This window comes from Eptatretus burgeri, chromosome 17 (genome assembly GCF_056783735.1).
Source record: "Eptatretus burgeri isolate ZD-2024b chromosome 17, Ebu_testis_v1, whole genome shotgun sequence".
NCBI lineage: Eukaryota > Metazoa > Chordata > Myxini > Myxiniformes > Myxinidae > Eptatretus > Eptatretus burgeri.
This window is the reverse complement of record NC_140977.1, coordinates 37,892,968-37,913,219: the sequence shown is the minus strand read 5'-3', so window position 1 is coordinate 37,913,219 and position 20,252 is coordinate 37,892,968. Positions and strand designations below refer to the sequence as shown.

The window sequence follows — 20,252 nt, the reverse complement described above, 5'->3', positions numbered from 1 at the left end:
GCGGCGCATTCGAGCTGAGAGTTCGAGCCCGTGGACACCCGCTTGTTTGCTACAAGCGCCATTCGTGCTTCTTGATGCTTTCCTCTCGTCCATGAGCCATCACCAAGTACTCTGTCTGCATGCATGCTGTCTGTCTGTCTGTTTTGTCTGCACGTGTTGTATAAGGCATATTTCAGTCGTGATCCCCTCAAAACCTGTAGCCGTGGTTCCCTAGTTAAGAACAGGTTGATTGTTAATAAAAACCATTGTCGTGTTTATTGCTTGTGTTGTGATCCCTGATGTTCCCCAATAAATCTGGTTAATTCTTATGAAGTTGCCGCTATGGATTAATGCGTGTCGCGTCGAGGAACAATCCGTTCGATTGGCATATAAAACCAAAAGTGGTTACAGACTGGTGGACTCCGCTCGGTCTCTGACAAAACCAGGCTGTAACCAGGGGTTCTATCTCCCCAACTGGTAAGGTGCAGGATTACGTTGGTATCGCGATTTAAGACGCGTGACCCGAGGCCTGTGCCGAGCCGGCCGGCGTTATAGACTCCCAGAGTCACCGTTATAGACGGTGGTGGCGAGGGTGGCGCCAGGGACCGGGTCAGAATCCCGCCACCCCGGATCTGTAACAATACTTTTGAATTGAACTTGAACTCAAGGTATAACTACAATGACACTCGGTAGACTCGCATACCTCCACCAGGCTGAACGGTTTTCGTTCTGTAACCCACTGATAGGCTGGACAATCTACATCCGGACCTCAGGTAAAATCGAATCACCTACCAAACTCATCCACTTCGTTTTGTCATAACTCGACCAAAACTTTTTGAAATATCGTGCTCTATGTCGTTTTGGCCACATCTCTCAATAGTGGTGAAGAATCGCATAAATTTTGTTTTTTATCGGATTCGGATCCAGATCTTCACCCAAATCGAATCGATTCATCTTTGTGACCCACCCAACCTGTCCACAAAATTTCATCTGAATCCGTCTATAACTTTTTGAGATATCCTACCCACAGACAGATAGACAGACAGCGGTGAAAACAGAACCTTCGTTCACCTTTGGTGGCGAAGGTAATTCATAATAATTCATAATAAGCTTAGGGGAAGGCTTCTTGCTGTTGAAGGGTTTGTTTCTCCAATTAGTGCCCCCAATTTTAATGGTACCATTGAATTTATTTGACCCCTGTAGTGCAAAACCACCATTTAGAATCTTTTATTTTATTTATTATCTTGCCAAAACGAAGTTTTTGCAAGATATGTTAGTCAGCTTGTATGTTTTTTATTTTTTTGTTTGTCTGTAATCACGTATAAAAAATTCTGCAGAGCACAGTTATCATTGGAAATTTTTGTAACTTCGCATATCAGAGGCCTATAGAGGTCCCTTGCAGCGCACAAAATTTTGAAGGTCAAGGTCAAAGGTCAAGGTCACTTTGTCGCAAATCATGGGAGTCGACGAAACCCTTATTTTTTGAGTAATTTTGATCGGATCGTGTTCAAACTTCATGGGAATATAGTTCATGGTCTGGCGCTCAGCTGATTCATTTTTTGTGGCGATTGGCCTTGACCTTCATGGTTACCGCCTGAGGTCAAACATATTTGACCCCAAGGTCAAATTTTCAAGTTTTAGGAACCATATCGTGTCATACCTCAAATTGAACACCTCGATGAGTGTTTTCTAGATATGTCAAGCTTGAGACATTATGACGTCATTTGGTGACGTTATGAGGCAAACGCATATTTTTCATGGTTACTCTGTAGAACGATTCTCATCGGAATCTCTCGTAGGCAGATATTCCTCAAGGAGTCGCTCCTGGTGGATAGCAGCTCTGTTAACCTCAGTGTGACCTTATAGAAGTCACACGTGGTCACCTTTTGGCAAGATACGGGTCACCCTGCGGGTGACATTGGTTTATTTATTTTTCTTCCTGTACTCTCAACTCTCCAAATTTCCAAGCTGTATCTTGGAACCGGCAAGACTTTTGGAATGAAATTTTGCACCAATAATGTGAATAGAAAGTATGTGGGATTGGCCTAATTTTTTTGACCTTGACCTAATTTTAAGGTCATGACATAATTTTAAGGTCATGACCTAATTATAGACATTCAGATATTTCACCATAACTCAACTAAAAGTTTGTCTGATCGGAACTAAATTACCCTCATTAGATAGGTTTTTGTTTGGGTTTTTTGTATACCTTGTCGAGGCTCGTGTGAGAGCTAACACACAACGCACATCATGGGGGACATGAGACAAGAGGGGAGGGAGTGGGAAGGACATAACAGTGGGGAACAGAGACATTAGGAGATCTGTGGAAGGGAGAGGGATGGGACGGGAACATGGGGAATATAAGATGGACATTACAGGGACTTTCAGGAAGGAAAGCAGGGAATTTGAAGGAGGTGGGCTTGAGTGGATTATCAGGGGTAGAAAAGATGGGAGGATTTGGATGAGGGATGATAAGAGGTGGTGGTGAACAGCTGTTTTGAAGGCCTGGAGGGAAGAATGGGGAAGAATAGAGTGAGGAAGTTTATTCCAAAGGCAGGAAAAAAGAGGAATGAAAGAGTGAAGGTGAGCAGTGATTCATGATTTTGGTAGTTTTAGCAGAAGGGGGTTGTTGGCGGACCTTGAGCGCCCTGAGGAAATGTGGTGGGGACAAATCGCAGAGAGAGCAGGGAGGGCAAGGCTGGAGAGGAGATGGTAGAAGACAGAAAGACCACCGACCAACCTAAGGTGAATGCGTGAGAGGCCCAAAGACTCAGCCTCATTGCAGGAGATGCCGATGATCTGAAATGCCCTGGTTTCTACAGCGTGAAGCCAAGAAAGGTGGGAGGCAGGAGCACCAGCCCAGAGGGGAGAGCAGTACTCCATCAGGCTGCGGACAAAAGTTTTGTAAGTGGTCAGGAGCTCTGGTGGGCCGAGGAAGGACTTTGCACGACGAAGGATTCCCAGTCGGCGACTGGCTTTGGAGGCCAGGTTTGAAATTCGCCAGGAGGCCATATCGGAAATTATTTGGACCCCTGTATCTCTGAAACCGCAACAAGAAAAAACTGAATCTTGGCACATAGCAAGTACTCCTCATGGGGAATGGGTGATTTTTTTTAATGACATCATAGGTGCCTTCGTTATGACATCATAACTGCATATGTAGAACGCTACATCCGAGCAGTATGAACATTTGTGAGGGTCATCTCGGCATTGTGTGTCAGGTCAGGTCAGATTAGATCTGTAACTTGCTACAGGTACCATGTAAACCTGTACTAACCTGTTCCATGGCCGGGTTGTCGGCGACTACACCGTCTCCCCGACCAAGTTTCTTGGCGAGGAGGGTGTATGATGTAGACACCCAGCAGGATGAAGAACAAAACCTGTCAAAGGCCAGAGGAGCTCCGTGTGAGCCAAGGCCATCTGTATCTAGTACCCAACTGTGTCTGCGGACATCCTCCTGCAGTTGGGTTCCTTTTCATTCGGAGGTTGGTGGCAGACCGGGTACCAAGACGTCCTGCTTTTATGCAACCCCACTTTGATCGGACACCTGACCCTTGACGTTTTTTAAATTCTTATTCAGGATTGGATTAAAATTAATTCAATTCAAATCAAATGCAACTACCAGCAGTTATAAAGTGGTGGCTCCAGTTTTTTCTCATTAATTATGTAACACATCAGTACAGTACATAAACGCCGTACAAAATATACCGCACAAAACTACACAAACCCCACACAAAACAAGTCGTGGCGAGGGTCTGCAATCTCTTTTTCTTGATTATATATGCGATCTTCCTTTGGAGATTCACTCTTCATGCACCTTTCAGAGAACGCTGTGGTTGACTATAAAGGGTCCGAGAATATAGACCGGGAAAATCCATGCTTAAACCTTCCATGTCATATCCCATAGCCTGCCCCACTTTTCTCAAAACTCTTGTGGAACACCTCCTTCATTCCCAACCCCAACCTTCGAGGTGGTAAGACGATTTCTCCTTAAAATGGCCAGTTACTGAGGAGAGAAAAGTGATGTCACAAATATGGTGACCGTGGTAGCCAGCGTGTTCTGAAAAGTTACGTCCTCCAAGGTCAACTGTGTGTGTGTGTGTGTGTGTGTGTGTGTGTGTGTGTGTGTGTGTGTGTGTGTGTGTGTGTGTGTGTGTGTGTGTGAGAGAGAGAGAGAGAGAGAGAGAGAGAGAGAGAGAGAGAGAGAGAGAGAGAGAGAGAGAGAGAGAGAGAGAGAGATATATATATATATATATATATATATATATATATATATATATATATATATATATCGATCTGCCCCTTGCCTTTCTGACACTCATGCACTCTTGTGCGATATCTTCCTCTCCCCGCTCCCCTCTGATCGTCTGCCAGTGTGTGCACCTGCTGCCCCCTATCGTTTATCTCCTCCATGAGATTTCTGAGTGCAAAACTTCGTCATACCAAAAATTATAGTAGTGGTGGGCTGGCAGGATAACTTAGAAGTATGCACACTCACCTTTGAACTGTCTAGCCTGGGTTTGAATCTTGACGCAGCTATAAACCATCATCCTTTGGATGGACCTTAAGATGGAAGAAACTTCTGCCAAAATTGCGAATTGGTCGACGTTAAAGATCCCACACTGACTTTCACCAAGAGTAGGGGAGTCATCACAAGCATCTTCAAACATCCTCTCTTGCCAACACACACACATGGCAAGTATGCCTGCACCCCATACCTACAACCCCTCCCCCCTCTCCCCAACATCAGTTGGGAAAGATATTAAACATGTAGTGGTCTCAAAACAGGCTTATGATTTTTGTATTTATCCGTATGTAGCCTGTGGCTGCTTGGCTGCATCATTTTCTGTGGGCGTGGCTGTGCCGCTGATGCAGTGCAGGTCAGATCAGGAAAGGGAGCATGCCCCAGAGCAGCGCGTCGCTGCGTCCACTTTCCGCCAGGAATCCAGGGGCCTTCGTCTGGCCATCCCCAAGCAGATTCCTGGCCCATCCCCATATCCTTGAGATACTGATCAACCTGCTGCAACCGTGAGGCACGTGGTCAGCCCTTTGGCTTCCTCCACTCACAAGGCTCCCTCACTAAATCTGATGAGTACCCGTTACCAATAAGCTCGTACTCATTTTGCTGACCTTGGAAGGATGACACGTGAAGTCAACCCATCTGGTGTTAATTCAACATATCGACAGGGGCTCGAACTCAAGACCCTAAGATCTTAAGCCAGCCACCTTAACTGTTAACCCAACACCAGGCTTTGGCTTATGATGATGACAATAATGAAAAAAGTACATGTCACCTTTTTCTTGATCTGCAGATATTGCATTTGTCGGAGCTGAAGAACACATCGTGAATATCATAAAATCCACGTCTCGGCTTAAAGCAGAACTCCCATCCATACAGGAGAGAGAGAGAGAGAGAGAGAGAGAGAGAGAGAGAGAGAGAGAGAGAGATAGATAGAGAGATAGATAGAGAGAGAGATAGAGAGAGAGATAGATAGAGAGATAGAGAGAGAGAGAGACAGAGACAGAGACAGAGAGAGAGAGAGAGAGAGAGAGAGAGAGAGAGAGAGAGAGAGAGAGAGAGAGAGAGAGAGAGAGAGAGAGAGAGAGAGAGAGAGAGAAAGAAATGGTCCAACGAGGCATCGCAGATGGAGCCAGCGTTATCAACAGCAAAACGAAATCATATCGGAGTCCAGACGAGCTCGGTGGAAGACAATGCATTCCTTGCATTCAATGCTCCTGTTGGATTATTTCGTCTGCGGCTGCTCCGCCAATACACCGATAAGAGATGCTATTGCAGTAAACAAGGTGTTGATTTTTATCAGACTTCTTGCTTCAACCAGACACATTGTGTAAAACTAGAGTACGCTTTCCACCATTGTATCGCAATTTGTGACACTATAAAGGTGCCATCTATTGATCATGTATGTAAATTTAGTGGAATTTTTCACCTCTCCCTCCACCTCCAATCCTTTTCCAGAAATTTCTCTGAAAGTTGCTTGATAAACAAATGGCCCTTAATCACCTAACTGCATTCTTCCATCCCTCGTACCAACCATGCCTCCAAAATATAGCTTTTGTATCATAAAAAAATTAATATATGAATAAACAAAGAAAGAAAAAATACGACAGGCTATGAAATGTTGGGAAAATATCACAGTAAGAAGTTGTACCCACACAGAGCCTGTATCATTGTGACGTCACATGCCAGTGTGGGAATTGCCTGAAGATCTAATCCACAGAACTGTGCAGATTCACAGGAGAGGCAGAGCACAAGGTATATATATATATATATCTCTCTCCCCTCTTCTCTCTTCTCTCTTCTCTCTTCCTCGGTATGTAACCATTTATTTTTTTGCCAGCAGTGGTTTGATTATCGACTTCTAAAACTAATCTCAGTGATTCCAGAAGTTATAGCTACGAGGGGCGTTTGAGGACTGGCAAGACACCTTTGATCTAATCCAGGTTCAAATTTCGACCCAGTTATAAACCGTCACCCCAGTGCTTCACATGCACGGTGAGCCATCGATGTGTGTGCACCGTCCATCGGAAGGACGGTAAGCCGGAGCACTCGCCTGCTAGCAATGGGCATCGGTGGACGTTAAAAAGAGGTGTCTTTCGGGAAAAGTAGATGAGTTATCGCCGGCACCCTGAAAAAAATTGCTAAATTAAATAATATGTTTCATCAAATGTCGTGCTCTCTATGTCTCCATCAGGTTCCAGAAATGTTCCAGCTTGTCAGCCTGGTCGTGCTGTACCTGTCTTCTTCCTTATGTTCTGGATTTATTATAGAACCTACAAGTAGGTACAGTAGCCCACGTGCCCTCCGATTTGCGTGTTAATAAGTCAAGTCATACTTGATCAAGTGAAGAATTCCTTATCTGTTCAACGACAATATGCAGTAGTACTCATTCCACAAAGCTCGTTGTGTTTCTTTAATCAATATTTTGTGCCATCAGGATACCTGCTACGTTCAATCAATTTTTTTCCCCACTTTTTTCTACTCCTGCCCAACCACCAAACAATACTCCAATAGCCATTAATAATGGTATATACAGTACTTTATAATGACAAGTTATGATATCAGCAGTGCCTATACAGTATCTACACTAAAACAGAGAGGTCTGTCTGTGTCTTTGTGTCTGTCTGTCGCTAATTTTCTCAGAGATGGCCAACCGGATCTTCGTCAAACTTTCAGTGGTTTGTCAGTAAGTGCCAGGGGGTGTTTTAGGTTAAAAAAAAAGTTTTGAAAATTAAAAAAAAAAAAAGTTGAATTTTTTTGCACTCCACAGTGCCTACGCCATTGTAGCTCTGTGAAAGGTAATATGAAATGATCCCCGATCCCATTCAATAATGGATGTAGGGAAGTGTTTTAGGCCCCCACAAAAAAAATTAGAAAAAAAAATTGATTTCTTCGAAATACCAACAAGATTAGAACAACGTCGGGTACCCGTGCTAGTTTCTCATAAATACGGAAAGAAACAAAAGTGAATTTCAGCCTGAAACCTGCCTGGATCCCCAGAGGATTGTTTAAATACAAAATTGCATGATAGCTCCAACTTGTGTTTGATTCAATTGCACTGACGATGGCTTTTTGATTACATTTGAGCAACTTTTCAACAAATTCATTCCCCCCCAAAAAGAGGGGAATTGATGAAAAGCTTGAAGAGTTGTCAGTTCCAACTCGAATGTCCATTATTTTTTTGTCATCTGGATTATGGATTCCTGCTGGGATTATTGGTTTGTGCGTGGTCTGTTTACCCAATGTATATGGAAATGACTTTGCAACATATTTAATTTATTTCGATCCTGCATCTCAGGCTCGGATAGTTTTGAGCCGATTCGTTTGTTTGTTATCTTGCCAAAACGAAGTTTTTGCAGGATATGTTAGTCAGCTTGTATGTTTTTTTTTTTTTTTTTTTTTTTTTGTCTGTAATCACGTATAAAAAATTCTGCAGAGCACAGTTATCATTGGAAATTTTTGTAACTTCGCATATCAGAGGCCTATAGAGGTCCCTTTCAGCGCATACAATTTTGAAGGTCAAAGGTCAAGGTCACTTTGTCGCAAATCAGGGGAGTCGACGAAACCCTTATTTTTTGAGTAATTTTGATCGGATCGTCTTCAAACTTCATGGGAATATAGTTCATGGTCTGGCGCTCAGCTGGTTAGTTTTTGGTGGTGATTGGCCTTGACCTTCATGGTTAGCGCCTGAGATCAAACATATTTGACCCCAAGGTCAAATTTTCAAGTTTTAGGAACCATATCGTGTCGTACCTCAAATTGAACACCTCGATGAGTGCTTTCTAGATATGTCAAGCTTGAGACATTATGACGTCATTTGGTGACGTTATGAGGCAACCACATATTTTTCATGGTTACTCTGTAGAACGATTCTCATCGGAATCTCTCGTAGGCAGATATTCCTCAAGGAGTCGCTCCTGGTGGATAGCAGCTCTGTTCACCTCAGTGTGACCTTAAAGAAGTCACACGTGGTCACCTTTTGGCAAGATATGGGTCACCCTGCGGTTGACATTGGTTTATTTTTTTGTTGTTGATGTTTCTGGGTTTTTTTTCAAACCATTTCTCATATCCACTCATTTGTCTCCTTCCCCTCTGTCCCATAATACACCACCCTCATTTAATTCCCTCCTTATGCCTTCTGTTTCATAGAAATTTTAAAATGACAAAAAAAAACAATTTCTATTCATTCTTCTTCTTCCTCCTCTCTCTCCATCAATTTAAACTTTTTAAAATGGCAATTTCATAATGTTCAATCTTCCCACATACTTCCTAAGTCCTTTCTCCCAGTCTGCTTTCCAGTCTTCCCATCTCTCCATCGCTGGATAACTTGTAAACTTGTGCCTCATCCAGCATAATGTTCATACAGCGCCGTCTGTTGTTTTGTGTCTTGAATCATCATTGCCTTCAAATTTCTGATCTCTCTCTCTCTTTCTCTTTCTCTTTCTCTTTCTCTTTCTCTTTCTCTTTCTCTTTCTCTTTCTCTTTCTCTTTCTCTCTTTCTCTCTCTCTCTCTTCCAACCCTTTTTGTACTGTGTGGGACAATGATTACAAATTCCCTCATCTCAATGTCAGCACCCTCCCCCATGTCATATTCACACATGGATTTCCCAACACCCACTCCAAGCTCTGCATCCCCACTTCTGCCGGACGTCCCCCAATACGGTACTTTCAAAATGATGGATGAATGCTAATGAGGCCTTTTGCTCATGCACTGTGTGTGCGTTTTCAGATATTCGCTTCTGCCAGACGGGGCACTTTTAACCTAACATTGCTAGCACAAAATGTGCAATTCAAATCATCTTTTTAACATCATTTTCAGCATTTAAACGAAAGAGTGGCAATTTCAGAATGGTTAACTATAATTGTTCTGTTCCTAAATATAAATCCGACTCATGGAAATATCCGTGGATGAAAGGTGTCGAGTTTGCATCATTTCCTGTTCGTACAATCGAGCAGCAGCAGTGACTATAACACACACACACACACACACACACACACACACACACACACACACACACACACACACACACACACACACACACACACACACACACACGTTTCTCCTTTAACCAATAGATGCAAAAATCTCATATAATTTATCATGTGGCCCCGGATCCAAACAAACAAAACATTAAAAATATGTAAATATATATATATATATATATATATATATATATATATATATATATATATATATATATATATATATATATACAGTGCTCCCTCGCTATATCGCGGTTCACTTTTCGTGGCTTCACTACATGGTGGGTTTTATTTTAATTATTTAAAATTAAACTTTATTATTTTAATTATTTTTAAGTAAAATATACTAAAAATAACATTATAAAATAGAAATATATCTTCTTCTTCCTCTTTCGGCTTGCTCCCGTTAGGGGTCGCCACAGCGGACCAACTGTCTCCATTTTGCTCTATCCTCCACATCTTCCATTGACACTCCAACCACCCGCATGTCCGCCCTCACCGCATCCATGAACCTCTTCTTTGGCCATCCTCTTCTCCTCCTGCCTGGCGGCTCCATCTTCAACATCCTTCTCCCGATATACTCCGTTTCCCTCCTGTGCACATTTCCAAACCATCTCAATCTCGCCTCTCTCACTTTGTCTCCAAACCGTCCTACCTGCGCTGTCCCTCTAATACACTCATTTCTTATCCTATCCATCCTCGTCACTCTCAACGAGAATCGCAGCATCTTTAACTCTGCCACCTCCAGCTCTGCTTCCTGTCTTTTTGTTAGCGCCACCGCCTCCAAACCATACAACATAGCTGGTCTCACTACCGTCTTGTATACTTTCCCCTTCACTCTTGCAGCTACCCTTCTGTCACAAATCACTCCTGCAACTCTTCTCCACCCACTCCATCCTGCCTGCACTCTCTTTTTCACTTCTCTCCCACACTCTCCGTTACTTTGGACAGTTGATCCCAAGTATTTAAACCCATCCACCTTCCCCACCTCAACTCCTTGCAACTGCACCATACCACCACCCTCCCTCTCATTTACGCACATGTACTCCGTCTTACTCCTACTGACTAACATTCCCCTTCTCTCCAGTGCGTACCTCCACCACTCGAGGCTCGCCTCAGCCTGCTCCCTACTCTTCCTACAGATAATGATGTCATCCGCGAACATCATGGTCCATGGAGACTCCAGTCTGATCTCATCCGTCAACCTGTCCATCACCATTGCAAACAGGAAAGGGCTCAGAGTCGATCCTTGGTGCAATCCCACTTTAACCTTAAACCGGTCCGTCATTCCTACCGCACACCTCACCGCTGTCACACTGTCCTCATACATATCCTGCACGATCCTCACATACTTCTCCACCACTCCCGACTTCCTCATACAATACCACAACTCCTCTCTTGGCACCCTATCATAAGCTTTCTCTAAATCCACAAACACACAATGTAACTCTTTCTGGCCTTCCCTATACTTCTCCATCAACATTCTCAAAGCAAACATCGCATCAGTGGTGCTCTTTCCTGGCATAAACCCATATTGCTGCTCACAGATCGTCACCTCTCCTCTCAACCGAGCTTCCACTACTCTTTCCCACAACTTCATGGTGTGGCTTAACAACTTTATCCCTCTGTAATTTCCACAGCTCTGCACATCACCCTTATTCTTGAAAATCGGAACCAGTACACTTAATCTCCACTCCTCCGGCATCCTCTCACTTTCCAAGACTTTATTAAACAATCTGGTTAACAACCCCACTGCCATCTCTCCTAAGCACTTCCATGCCTCCACTGGTATACCATCTGGGCCAACCGCCTTTCCACTTTTCATCTTTTTCATAGCAGTCCTCACTTCATCCTTACTGATCCACCCCACTTCCAGATTCACTATCTCCACCTCTTCCAACCTTCTCTCTCTCTCATTTTCTTCATTCATCAGCTCCTCAAAGTACTCCATCCACCTTCTCAACACACTCTCCTCGCTCGTCAGCACATTCCCATTTACGTCCTTTATCACCCTAACCTGCAGCACATCCTTCCCAGCTCGGTCCCTCTGTATTGCCAATCGGTATAAATCCTTTTCCCCTTCTTTTGTATCCAACTTCTCATACAGCTCGTCATATGCCTTTTCCTTGGCCTTTGCCACCTCTCTTTTTGCTTTTCGACGCCACTCCTTGTACTCCTGCCGACTTTCTTCATCTCTCTGAATATCCCACTTCTTTTTCGCCAACCCCTTCTTCCTTATACTTTCCTGTACTTCCTCATTCCACCACCAAGTCTCCTTATCTTCCTTCCTCTGTCCAGATGTCACACCAAGTACCTTCCTAGCTATCTCCCTCACAACTTCTGCTGTCGTTGCCCAATCATCCCACCCATCTTTACCACCATCCTTGCACCAACGCCTGTCTCACCACCAACGCCTGTCTCACCTCCTCCCTAAATTTCACGCAACAGTCTTCCTCCTTCAGCTTCCACCATCTGGTCCTTGGTTCAGCCCTCACTCTCTTCCTCAACCTCACCTCTAAAGTCATCCTGCAGACCACCAATCGATGCTGTCGAGCTGCACTCTCCCCTGCCACAACCTTACAGTCACTAATCTCTTTCAGGTTGCATCTCCTACTGAAGATGTAATCCACCTGTGTGCACTTTCCTCCACTCTTGTATGTCACCCTGTGTTCCTCCTTCTTCTTGAAATACGTGTTTACCACTGCCATTTCCATTCTTTTTGCAAACTCTTACACCATTTGCCCTTCCACGTTTCTCTTGTTGAGACCGTACCTCCCCATCACCTCCTCATCCTCTTTATTCCCTTCCCCAACATGTCCATTGAAATCTGCTCCAATCACCACTCTTTCATCCTTGGATACACTCTCCACCACTTCATCTAACTCACTCCAGAAATCTTCTTTATATTCCATCTCACACCCCATATGTGGGGCATATGCACTGATGACATTCATCATCACCCCTTCAATTTCCAACTTCACACTCATCACTCGGTCAGACACCCTCCTCACCTCCAATACCCTCTTGACTGGTCTTCCTTCAGGATTATCCCGACACCATTTCTCCTCCCATCCACACCATGGTAGAACAGTTTGAAACCACCTCCAATGCTCCTCGCCTTACTCCCCATCCACTTGGTCTCTTGTACACACAGTATGTCCACCTTTCTTCTCTCCATCATATCAGCCAACTCTCGCCCTTTGCCAGTCATCGTCCCAACATTCAGAGTTCCAACTCTCACCTCCACACTTCTACCCTTCCCCCTCTCCCACTGCCTCCGGACTCGCCTTCCCCGTCTCCTTCTCCTCCTTCGCCCAGCAGCAGCACAATTTCCACTGGTACCCTGCTGACCACCGGTACCGGTCGTTGGGAACCCGGGCCTCGACCGATCCGGTATGGAAATTCGTTTTGTTGTCCGCATAATGATTTGGCATAGGTTTTTACGCCGGATGCCCTTCCTGACGCAACCCTGGTCGCCTCTTACGACACACAGGGATATGGTACACCTATTCTAACCGGGGCATACACCGGGCCCAGTACAACTGGTGCTCATTTCGCCGACCTCGGAAGGATGGCAGGCTGAGTCAACCCCCTGGTGTTTTCGACTTGGTGTATATGTGTGTGTGTGTGTATATGTATGTATATATATATGTATGTGTGTGTGTATATATATATATATATATATATATATATATATATATATATATATACATACATACATACATATATTAATTAATTCAGTGTCCCAACGGGGCTTGAACTCAGGACCTCTTGGGTCCCAAGCCACTGCCCTTACCACTGCGCCAACACCAGGCTTGAAAAAATAAAATAGAAATATATGTATATTATTAAAAGAATATTAAATCGAAATTTAAATAAAACTACATCGTGGCGTAGCGGGCTTGTACTAAAAACAGAGACGCTGGCGTATGGAAAACGGAGTACAACTGCGGCTGCTTCTGCCCAGGTGAGATCGTACTCGGCACGCTATTGGCTGATGGTTGGGAGGTGGCCAATCAGAGCATGGTGTTTTGTATCCCGGACGTAAGGAGCTCGAACAGGTCATTCAAGAGTGGCACCCACAGATGATGCGGTCATTGCAATTCAGCAATGGGCTTGATGGGTTAATGTCCGTCTATAAAAACCTGCCAGCCCAGAAGAAGAAGCAGAACCAGCAACTCCCCATAACTATGTTCCTCGTAAAATCAATAAAAGAGGTCACGTCTACGCCTACGCCTACGCCTTCATCCGAGCCTATTCATCCGAATTTTTTTTTTTAAATAACTGATTAAATGTGTGTGGGGAAGGCTAATAAGAGTGTCTGGATGCTGTATAATGGTTTAAAATACGTTTAAAATGTGTGTAAATATATTTACATAATTAAATAAATACGTGGTTTCTACTTGGTGGATTTTCACCTATCGCGGGTGGGTCTGGAACTCATTAACAGCGATAGGTGAGGGAGCACTGTATATATATATATATATATATATATATATATATATATATATATATATATATATATATATATATATATATATATATATATATATATATATATATATATATATATATATATATATATATATATATACATACACAACGACACTCACAGCCCATAAAGCTCCCACTCCCAAACATGATCAATAGTAATCATTTTAAACTTACCCTGTGCATTGACAAGCCCAAGATATGACCTTCTCATCAATGTTAAGAAGCACCCAAACCAGATTCAGCATCTTCTTATGGGAAGTCTGATTGAATGTTGGCAATGACGGCATGATCTTTTCAATTGCAGGCATCCATTAAATAAATCACCAAGCCTGCCATGTTCACACGAGGTAATCCCGCAAGGTTCAAAGTCCACTCACTGGCAAGGATGATCGGGAATTTGGGTCCACAACCCATCCACAGGCTTTACACGGGCCCACATCGTCGGGAGTTTTTGCTTTTGGGGATACAAGATATCAACCTTATGGGCGAGTTGATAAGAAATTTCTCCAAGTCTTTTGTTTTGCAGAGGCATAGCGCTTTCTCTCAGTTAATTTTTCAAGTAACTTCAGCTTCTTTTAGAAGCTTTGTGAGCCATTTTAGGTAACAATCCTTATCTGGCTCTCACGATGTACCTTCCCTGCCCCAATGACTACTGTTGCTAGGGCTTTCTGCGCATGAGCACCAAGCATTCTGGGATGGATTATGTCGTTTTGAAAGTCACGTATTCCGTGTCCATCAAATCCATGCCCCTCCTTGCTTCCTTCACACCCCGCATCCTCTTTGCTTCCTTCATGCCCGCATCCACCTTGCTCACTTCATGCCCCACATCCTCCTAGCTCCCTTCATGCCCCACATCCTCCTTGCTCACTTCATGCCCCACATCCTCCTTGCTCACTTCATGCCCCACATCCTCCTTGCTCACTTCATGCCCCACATCCTCCTTGCTCACTTCATGCCCCACATCCTCCTTGCTCATTTCATGCCCCGCATCCTCCTTGCTCACTTCATGCCCTGCATCCTCCTTGCTCACTTCATGCCCTGCATCCTCCTTGCTCACTTCATGCCCCACATCCTCCTTGCTCCCTTCATGCCCTACATCTTCCTTGCTCCCTTCATGCCCCACATCCTCCTTGCTCACTTCATGCCCCGCATCCTCCTTGCTTCCTTCACACCTCGCATCCTCTTTTCTCCCTTCATGCCCCGCATCCTCCTTGCTTCCTTCATGCCCCACATCCTCCTTGCTCCCTTCATGCTCCACATCCTCTTTGCTTCCCAAGCATATCCCATTCCACATCTTGTCACCTCCCTCTGTCCATGCTCCCCAATCTCCCTCTCCTCTTTCCTACTCCCCACCGACAGCACCTCCTCCCCCTTCTCAAACTCCATGTATTTGACATAACTCTCAATCCAAGCTGCTACTGGTAAACCTGACATTATCTGCCTAACAGAATCCTTCCTCCCACAGGATGTCCCACATTCCTCGGTGTCTCTCCCTGGATATTGTCTTGTTTAGTTCAACAGGCGTGAACTCTGTTCCAGTGGCGGCATTAGAGTTTATGTCAAGAATTGCATTTCCCACTGCTCTTGAACTACCATTCCCCCTCCTAGCCTCCAGGAGTACCTTTGGCTGTGCTTTCCCCTCAGAAACCACCTCCTGTTTGTCTGTGTGCTGTATCGCCTAACAGGGATAACTATTTACATTTCCCTCTCTGCCAATATTGACCATCTTATGACCACCCATCCCAACTCTTTCTTCCTCATATGCGGTGATCTTAACTGTCACCATGAAATTTGGCTGGGTGGTGATACCTCTTCAAACAGCCATGGCATTGCAGCAAAAGTGACTCCATGGGCCTCACCCAATCAGTGAACTTTGCTACTCAGATTTTTCCCAATGGCACGTCCTACCTTCTGGACTTGATCATGATGAATTTTGATCATGAAAATGTCTTCTGTTCCTCTTCTGCTCCAATAGGTTCATCCGATCATGTGCTTGTGAGAGTCAACATTTCTCAGAGCTGCTTCAGCACCATATAGTCTGTCAGTTCACTCAAGCTCTCTGTCTCTGCAGTATGCTCCCCTTCCATCCTTTCCCTCACTTCAAATAGCACCAAAGCTGACTGCTTGTGCGAAGACAAAATGCCTCAATTCTGTGTTTGCTTCCACTCTTGTGTGCCCAACCCCTCACCCCTTCACTTCCCGAACCCTTGCGTACTCAACTGCTCCTGAATACTGTCTTTCCCACTTACGAAGGTGAAAAGGTTTCTGGAAAACCCAAACGGCATCAGCGCTCATGACTTTCTGCTTTGCTCACTCCATCATTCTCTCTGGGTTCGTTTCCTTCTATTAACCTGGAAGTTAGTCAACATCACTGCAATACACAAACATAGTGCATAAACAGGTCCTCTTATCTACAGGCCCATCAACTTGCTTCCATCTAGAAGCAAGATCATTGAAATCATCATTGCAGTTAATGTCAAATCCTCCTTTTCTCCAATGACCTGATATCAGTTCAGTTTCAGACCCAGTAATTTTACGCTGGACATGCTGCTTCTACTCTCCCAAAAATGTATGGAAGCCCATATGCTCAGACATGACATCAGGGCTCTTTCTGGACATATCTCGAGCGTTTGAAACGTTCAGTCTGGCACCACACCTTGATCTCCAATCCTTCTGCTTATGGCATCCAAGGCCACCTCCTCTCATGGATCAACGACTTCCTCTACAATCATCGTCAGTGTGTAATTTTTAATATGATCCTTTCACCTCCTCTTCCTGTTAAGGCTGGAGTACATTAAGGTGAGTACCTCAAGGCAGTCTTGGCCCAGTCTTGTTCCTCATTTTCATCAATGATCTTATTGATTTCCTGGAAAATCCTGCCAATCTCTTTGCTGATGATTCCACCCTCTGCTGTATCATTTCTCATCTTTCAGATAGACAGACAGACAGCAGCCTCTGCCCTCTTTGCAGAACTTGATAGAATCAGGAGCTGGTCCAACACTTTAATATGTCTTTCAACTCGACAAATCCCACACACTCACCCTGTTTCTCTGAAAGGACCATCTAGCAAACCCTCCCATCTACTTCCTAAACAAATCACTTGAAGAGGTTAAGTCACTCAAACGTTTGGGCCTTACCACCAGCCACTGATATTTTTTTCAGACCACATTTCCAAGATGGCCTCCAAAGCCAGCCACTTCACGTCTGGTCGACCCCAGTTTCAATGGGCTGTTTAGCTGTTATGGTGAGAGCTTCTACACTAACAGCTCAGCATCCTTCATCGTGCATTGTCTTTCCTTGGCCAATCTGAACTTTTGACAACCTACAAAGCAATCATTCACAGCTTGTTGGAGAACTGCTCTTCCCTTTGGGCTGGTGCCCCTGCTTTATCCCTTCCCCTTATTGATGCCGTGGAAAACAAAGCCTTCAAAATGATTGGGATTTACCACTACAAACTTGAGTATCTAGGCCTGTTACTCTAACATCGCAGACAGATTGGTGGGCTCGCTGTATTATACCGCCTCCTTTTTGGTCTTGCACCCTCTGCCCTCTCTTGACTCTGTCCCTCCCAGGTTTCTGCAGGGTACACACAGTCTGCAGGTAACCCTCTTCTTGGTGAACTCTCAAAATCCAGGCTCACTGCTCACCTAATTTGTTCTTCTTTTCTCTCACCTGTGGAATCAACTTCCCCAGTCTGTTCAGTCCCGATTCTGCCCTCCAGGTTTTCAAGACAGCTGTTCACCCCAACCTCAAGTCACCACCATCCATACTCATGTCTTCTATCCCAAATTACCCCATTTCCAAGCACTCCCCTTTTCCAGGTTATTGTGATTTTCCCCCTCTCCTTCACCTCTTTTCATTTGTAAGTTGTGGATTAGTTTGTTCCTTTTCTGTTTCATCCATGCTTTCCCTTTCTTCTTCTTGGTGTGTTTCATTCATCTTGTTCACCTCCATGTGTCCTTTTCACCCTCCCCATTGATCTCATGCTCACCCTCACTCTCACTTCTACTATGCTGTTGCTGTTTCCCTCTTTCCATTTTGTTCCATTCCATTCTGCACTCACTCTTCCACAAGCCTCAAACATGGATACAAAAAAATAATAATAATTAATCGCCATATTGCTTTATCTCCCTTTTTAGGTGACCCATGTGCATATCATCACTGCACTGCCTGTGGACCCCATGGTCTTCCTGGACCTCAAGGTTATCCTGGCCTCCCAGGTGTTTCAGCTACCAGAGCAGATTGCCCATCTGGGATCTACAAAGGAGAGAAAGGGGACAATGGAGACTATGAGTGCCACAGTGCTGATTTTATCATAGCAGGTGCTGATGGAGAAAAAGGAGAGATGGGGTTAATGGGCCCACCAGGATCGCCAGGGCGTATGGGGCCAATTGGACAAACAGGACTTCAAGGTCCTCTGGGAATTCCTGGAGATCCTGGCTCACCTGGGGAGAAAGGTGATTTTGGACTTGGAAGGCCTGGACCTCGAGGACCATTAGGTAGAAAAGGAAAGGTCGGTCTCATGGGAGAGTGCGGGATAAAAGGAAGCCAAGGACACATTGGACACCCAGGAGATAATGGCAATCAGGGACAACCTGGACATCAAGGTAAAAAAGGATGCGATGGAGAGCCTGGGAACCATGGGTTGCAAGGTCCTTTAGGAAATCAAGGCCATAATGGAAAGCCAGGTAATAGAGGATGCCCAGGAGCAAAAGGATTAACCGGTACCAATGGGCTACCAGGTGTCAGAGGACCAACGGGTAAAATTGGAGCAACTGGAGAAAAAGGAAAAGAGGGAGTCAAAGGTTGCCGTGGTGGACATGGTGTGCCTGGTGTACCAGGGCTCTGTGGCCAGCCTGGTCCAAAAGGAAATCAAGGGGATATCGGCCCTCCAGGTATTCCAGGTACAATTGGCTTAGATGGGATCTCCTCTAAAGGTGATCAAGGTTTACCTGGATATCAGGGACAAGTTGGACTTCAAGGGCAAAATGGACTTTGTGGACAACCTGGCAAACCTGGGCTACCAGGTCCTCATGGATGGCCTGGATCCAAAGGAGATCCTCAAGTCAAAAATTATTGTGTACCAATACCAGGCCCTGCTGGACCACCTGGTCCCCCTGGACCACCAGGCCCTGTAATCTTCTCAAGCATCCCAACACCTTGCCCATATGTTCATAGACGTCACTCTTCTCAGCTGGAAGCTGAAATGGTTTCAACCTCCAACCTCCACACCAGTCCATCTGGACACAACTGTTCTGACACAAGCACACAAAAAAGACTGAGAAAGAGACAAAGAAAGCAGAAGCAGGAAAATCAATATTTCAAATATAATCGTGGCGTGATTCCTGGGTTTACAGCACGCACCAATGTGTCAAACTCCACCACACACAACCGAGTCACTTTCGATGAAGTTTTTTATAATGGTGGCGGGCACTTTGAGGTTGCTACTGGAATTTACACCGCACCGGCACAGGGCTTACACCGCCTGGTGTACAGTTTTGGAGGTGCATCAGGAATCTGCATGGCTCTGAAACACGACACTGACACACTGTCCCATCGATGTGTTGATGGTGATGTTGTCCATGGCTCGAACACAGAAGTTCCGGCTGAGATAATTGTTTTGGAACTGTATCAAGGGAGTCGTGTTTGGCTCGAGCTTGAGAATAATTCATCTCAAGATGGCATCAAGAACCTTAGAGCTTCATTCTCAGGAGCCCTTTTGCATTATTCAAAGCACTAGTATGTGTGAAGGTTTTCAGTTACAACAACAATTTCTTGTCAACGAATGGCCAGAATGTATTTGTCATTGTGTGCTTATCACAGCCAATCAGCCCCCCCCCCCACCCCCAAAAGCAAGACGTGGTGCCTCAACAGAAATTACTGGGGAATTCACCGGATATGGATTTGTTTCATGTTAGGATTGGAAGTGAAAAATTCAATGATTCTTAAATGTAGTAATTCTCTTGTTTTTAAATAATTTCTCTTGAGTTTCACTTCAACTGTATCAAATCGTGTCGTGTTATTAAAACATGTGAAATTTATCATTACTTGTGACTTTATAAAGTTATAGTATTGAGTGGGAAGGTCTTTATTTCCTCTGCCACCGAAGGTGGACCGAGGTTATGTATTCATGACCCCGATGATTCCGTTTCTTTGGCTGTGAGCACGATATCTGAAAAAGTTGTGGACGGATTATGACAAAACTTGGTGGATGATATGGGTAGGTGAAAAGAACAAGCCGATTAGATTTTGGTTTAGGTCTGGATGCAGATCCTGC

General features: G+C 44.6%; 1 protein-coding gene across 4 annotated transcripts; it reads left to right on the top strand.

Annotated features, from left to right (window-relative positions):
- Positions 1–6,182: 6,182 nt before the first annotated feature.
- On the top strand, positions 6,183–20,016 carry LOC147009795 (uncharacterized). 4 transcript variants are annotated; one of them, XM_085863382.1, is made up of 3 exons: positions 6,183–6,253; positions 6,693–6,777; positions 18,115–20,016. In XM_085863382.1, the coding sequence occupies exons 2-3, from the start codon at positions 6,702–6,704 to the stop codon at positions 19,713–19,715; spliced, it is 1,677 nt and encodes a 558-aa protein (XP_085719508.1). In that variant the 5' UTR covers positions 6,183–6,253; positions 6,693–6,701; the 3' UTR covers positions 19,716–20,016. The 4 variants fall into 4 exon arrangements, with proteins under 4 accessions (XP_085719508.1, XP_085719511.1, XP_085719509.1 ...); XM_085863385.1 differs by lacking the exon at positions 6,183–6,253 and adding an exon at positions 6,270–6,311; XM_085863383.1 differs by lacking the exon at positions 6,183–6,253 and adding an exon at positions 6,318–6,493.
- The last annotated feature ends 236 nt before the right edge of the window (positions 20,017–20,252 follow it).

What these genes read in the sequence shown, in the direction of transcription:
- LOC147009795 (XM_085863382.1), top strand. Translation starts at nt 6,702, where the DNA reads ATGTTCCAGCTTGTCAGCCTGGTCGTGCTGTACCTGTCTTCTTCCTTA. An exon ending in ATTTATTATAGAACCTACAA is followed by an intron (nt 6,778 to 18,114) that starts GTAGGTACAGTA and finishes CTCCCTTTTTAG; the next exon opens with GTGACCCATGTGCATATCAT.